Source organism: Nicotiana attenuata, chromosome 8, assembly GCF_001879085.1.
Source record: "Nicotiana attenuata strain UT chromosome 8, NIATTr2, whole genome shotgun sequence".
Lineage (NCBI taxonomy): Eukaryota > Viridiplantae > Streptophyta > Magnoliopsida > Solanales > Solanaceae > Nicotiana > Nicotiana attenuata.
The window spans coordinates 792,199-796,485 of NC_031996.1; the positions used below are offsets into that span (position 1 = coordinate 792,199).

General features: G+C 35.1%; 1 protein-coding gene across 1 annotated transcript; it reads left to right on the plus strand.

Moving 5' to 3' along the window:
• On the plus strand, window positions 906-3,195 carry LOC109230709 (probable glutathione S-transferase parC). Its single transcript, XM_019396112.1, has 2 exons — window positions 906-1,398; window positions 2,569-3,195. The coding sequence occupies exons 1-2, from the start codon at window positions 1,081-1,083 to the stop codon at window positions 2,914-2,916; spliced, it is 666 nt and encodes a 221-aa protein (XP_019251657.1). The 5' UTR covers window positions 906-1,080; the 3' UTR covers window positions 2,917-3,195.

The window sequence follows — 4,287 nt, forward strand, 5'->3', positions numbered from 1 at the left end:
CAATATAAAAATTTAGATATGGGCTAATGGCAATAAATTTAAAATATATAAAACAAAAGTCTCATTAGCAATTGTGTTGTCTCGCACTAATGGTAGATGACAGTGACATTGGGTGACCAATCTTGTTTTTTACCAATAATTGCTAACCATTAGGATTAAGTCCATGTATTTGTCTTTGATGAGATTTTATATGATACAAGAGATTTTATGGGATTGGCTAAGAAAGTTGTATAGAAGTTTAATTTTCATACTTTCATATAATAATTCTTGAGCCGAGGGTGCTTCGAAAACCACCTCTCTACCTGCACAAGGTAGGGATAAGGTCTTCATACACACTATCCCCCCGAATCCTACTTGCGAGATTATACTAAGTTTGGTATTGTTATTTCATATAATAATCTGAATATCTTCCCTGCATCTGTTGATGTAAGTATGGTCCTCATATTATGTGTCGTGTTTTCTCTTTACTCGTCCCTTAAGAAAATATTAATTAGAAAATATATTGGACTATTCTACCCTTATTTATGTCATAAGATATAATTTCTCTTCATTAAATATTTATTCTATTTACGTGTTATCTACCATCTTCAAGAACAATTATTACTAAGGGCAAAAGGAAAAAAATAATAAGTTTTGTCTTGAACTTCTGGAATGACAATTAATTTGAGACAACTATTTTTAATAACCGTGACTATTAATATGAGACGAAGGGAGTACATAATTAAATATTTTGGGATAGAGATCAATTAAAAAAAGGAGAAGGGGAGCTCTTTTTCTAAGAAAATGGAGCCTGCCATGTTTGAAACTTTGAATTTTGTTGTATACAAAGTTTGAATCTCTGACTTTTGTGTTGGCCACATGTCAATTCTTGAATATCAAATAAGTTAGCAAAAAGAATAAAGTTCCTATGCTATTTATTATAGAGCCTCAACCAAACCATTTAAGCTAAACTAGTTTCTGTTCTACTACCTTTATAAGATAAGGGTAAGGTCTGCGCATATATTCCTCCCTATTCGTGAGATTACACTGAATTTGTTGTTGTTACTGTTAACAACTTAAGCTTTCTTTCACAGCATAGGAATGGAGAATGATGAGGTGATTCTATTGAATTTCTGGCCTAGTATGTTTGGAATGAGAGTTAGGGTTGCACTAGCTGAAAAGGAGATAAAATATGAATACAAGGAAGAAGATTTGTTTACTGCTAAAAGTCCTTTGCTACTGAAAATAAATCCAATCCACAAAAAAGTCCCAGTTTTAATTCACAATGGTAAAACTGTTTGTGAATCTCTAATTGTAGTTGAATATATTGATGAGGTTTGGAATTACAAAGCTCCATTGTTACCCTCTAATCCTTATGAGAGAGCACAAGCTAAGTTCTGGGCTGATTACACTGATAAGGTAAATCTTAAAATTATGTTACCTTACCATGTCCTTAAAAACAAATTGTTAGCCTCTGATCCTTTGCTTGTACCCCTTTAAAATTACAATTTATTTGTAGTCCTTCTCAACATGATTATTTCTAATGTATACATCATTGGCCCGGCGTTTGCCAATATAATCATTAGCCGGAAGGGTGGCAGCAAAAGCTATTTGATTCTCTACAAGATCGTAGAACAATTTATTTTCGACTCAATAAATCTCTTAGTGTTCTCTAAAATTCTCTTCTATTGTCCTCCAAAATACTCAATAATTGACCTTGGAGATAATTAGATGTTTACCCTATTTTCATATAATATTTGATTTCCTTTCTCCTGGAATAAAGAAAACATATAATCTCCTGTTGCGGAATATCGTGGGTTAACTAGCACACAATCACACACAAAGTAAATAGAGAAGAAAAATCAATACAAGGATTTAACGAGGTTCGGTTAAGCCTAATCCTCGAGGCAAAAGCAGAGAGAGTTTTCCACTATAAATGAGAAGAAAAGCACAGTACAATCTCTAGGATCCCCAACTACAACCCCTATATATAGATCCCAAAAGGTCCCAAACATATAAGAAAACGGTTTCCCAACTTGACAAGGACTATAGGTTTTCCTTTCCCAAATCTATTAGGACAGTGGGTTCCTAAACCTATAGGGATTATGGGTTTCCTAAAAATACAAGGAAATAATTTAAGCTACAAAATAACATCTCCCATATTTAACTAGTCATTTTTATAGGAATAATTTTTTTTAAGCTATCTATAAATTAAAAATTCTTCCTTCTCATTTAGTAGCATCCAGTATATAGTACCTAGGGGGAGAATTTGTGTGAACTTGTGTGAAGCTCTTTATCTCCTTCGGAGTGAATTTTGTAAAGTTGTTCCCCTGATATTTTATACTATCTTTTATATGGTGGATTACTTATGTCCGCCAGTTGGATGAAGGTCAATTGACTGAAGTACATTAAATGTTTGTCTCTTTTGGTATTTTTTTTATTATCTGATTTATCGTCGTCAAAGATATGCTTTACTAGCTTCCGTATAACACCAGATTATTTCGATCCTAGCACAAACTTACAGTTGATTGATATTCTTTGATCTGAGCACAACAGATAACTTTTTATATGGGAATCTTGAAATTGCAGTTGTATGATTATGGGAGAAAAATATGGGCAAGCAAAAGAGAAGAGTTAGAGGAAGGTAAGAAGGAATTGATAGATCCACTCAAGTTACTAGAGCTGGAAGTATTGGGAGACAAGCCTTACTTTGGAGGGGAAAGATTTGGTTTTGTGGATATATCCTTAATTGGATTCTACTGCTGGTTTTATACATATGAGAATTTTGGCAACTTCAGCATAGAGGCCGAGTGCCCGAAACTTGCTGCATGGGGCAAGAGATGCATGCAGAGGGAGAGTGTCTCTAAATCGCTGCCAGACCCTCATAAGATTTATGAGGTACTACTAGAATTTAGAAAGAATTATGGAGTAGAATAAACATATTCATGTGTAGATCTATTTTTCTAGGAATAAAGACAATCGTCTGGCGTTGGCTTGTTGAGTACAAACAACAACAATAACGAACCCAATGTAATCTCATAAATGGCGTCTAGGGAGGGTAGTGTGTACACAGACTTACCCCTACCTTATAAACGTTGGCTTGTTGAGTTTCAGTACTATATTTATGTAATAAATTGTGACTATTTGAATGTAAAGTCCTATTTTATGTCATCAGGATATGAATAATGTGAACATATATGTTGCTTTTCCTTTTCATAATTGTTGAAAGACAGGGGTTGAGTCAATATCTTGCCTTATACCTCTTCAAGTTGAGCCATTTTAATTTTGAACTAATGGTTTCCTGTTCTACCCTAGCCATTCTTCATTAAATGCAGATATGTCAGGCCAAACTCAAGTTAGGGCCACTAAGGCAATGGCCTTAGGCTCCCAAAATCTATAAATAATGCATATAATATTTAATAATTATGCATTGTTGGTAGAATTTTTAAATTGTTTGGTTAAAATAGTTATAGCAAAAAGTTATACATATCTAAATTATAGTTACTGGTTAACTGTCTTTAATTCGTCCCAACTTAAATCGATCTTCTTACAATGTTAGTTTAGAATAATTTTTCTTAATTCTTTGATTGCCTTTGTAGACATTTTTCAAGTTATTTTGATAAGTAACTATTAAACTTCGTCTTAATATTGAATGACTCTTGAAACATAGTAGTTAATACAATATTATTCGATTCAACTTATATTTAGATTTACAAGTGCTAAAAGAAACTGTATAAGGAGGTGCGGGCGGTTGGCGTTGGTGGGTACGAGGTAAGCCTGGCAAGTGGTCCAGGACCGGGACCGGACCAGGACCGCAGCCCATATGGGTAGTGGGCCTAAACGGTCCTAACCGTATAAGACCGGAACCGGGGGGAGGTGGGCTGGGTAGTGGGCCGGTCCTGTGCGCGAGGCCTGCGAGACCGAGACCGGTTGGGACCGGGACCGGCTGGGAAGTGGGCCGGTTCAAGTGGTCCTAAATGGGCCCAACGACTCTTATTTTAAAAAGAAAAGTTGTCCGTTAGGGAATTTAAAATGTAGCCGTTTCTCTGCCAAAATAGCCGTTGGCTATTTACAAAATAGCCATTTAACCCCTTCTCCCCCCCCCCCCCCNAAATAGCCATTTGGCCCCCAAACTTTATTTTAACCCCAAACTTTTTATAATTATACTTTTCCATATTTTCAACTATAAATACCCCCTCACTCTTTCATTTTTCTCACAAAACCATCAATCTCTCTCTAATTTTCTTCTATAATTACTTACTTTATTGTTGCAATTTGTGAAAAATTGTGAAGTTGGTGAATTGAAGT

Excerpts from the sequence above, each read along its gene's own strand:
- LOC109230709 (XM_019396112.1), top strand. The coding sequence starts at position 1,081 with ATGGAGAATGATGAGGTGATTCTATTGAATTTCTGGCCTAGTATGTTT. Across the intron at positions 1,399-2,568 it reads GGGCTGATTACACTGATAAG|TTGTATGATTATGGGAGAAA; the intron begins GTAAATCTTAAA and ends TTGAAATTGCAG.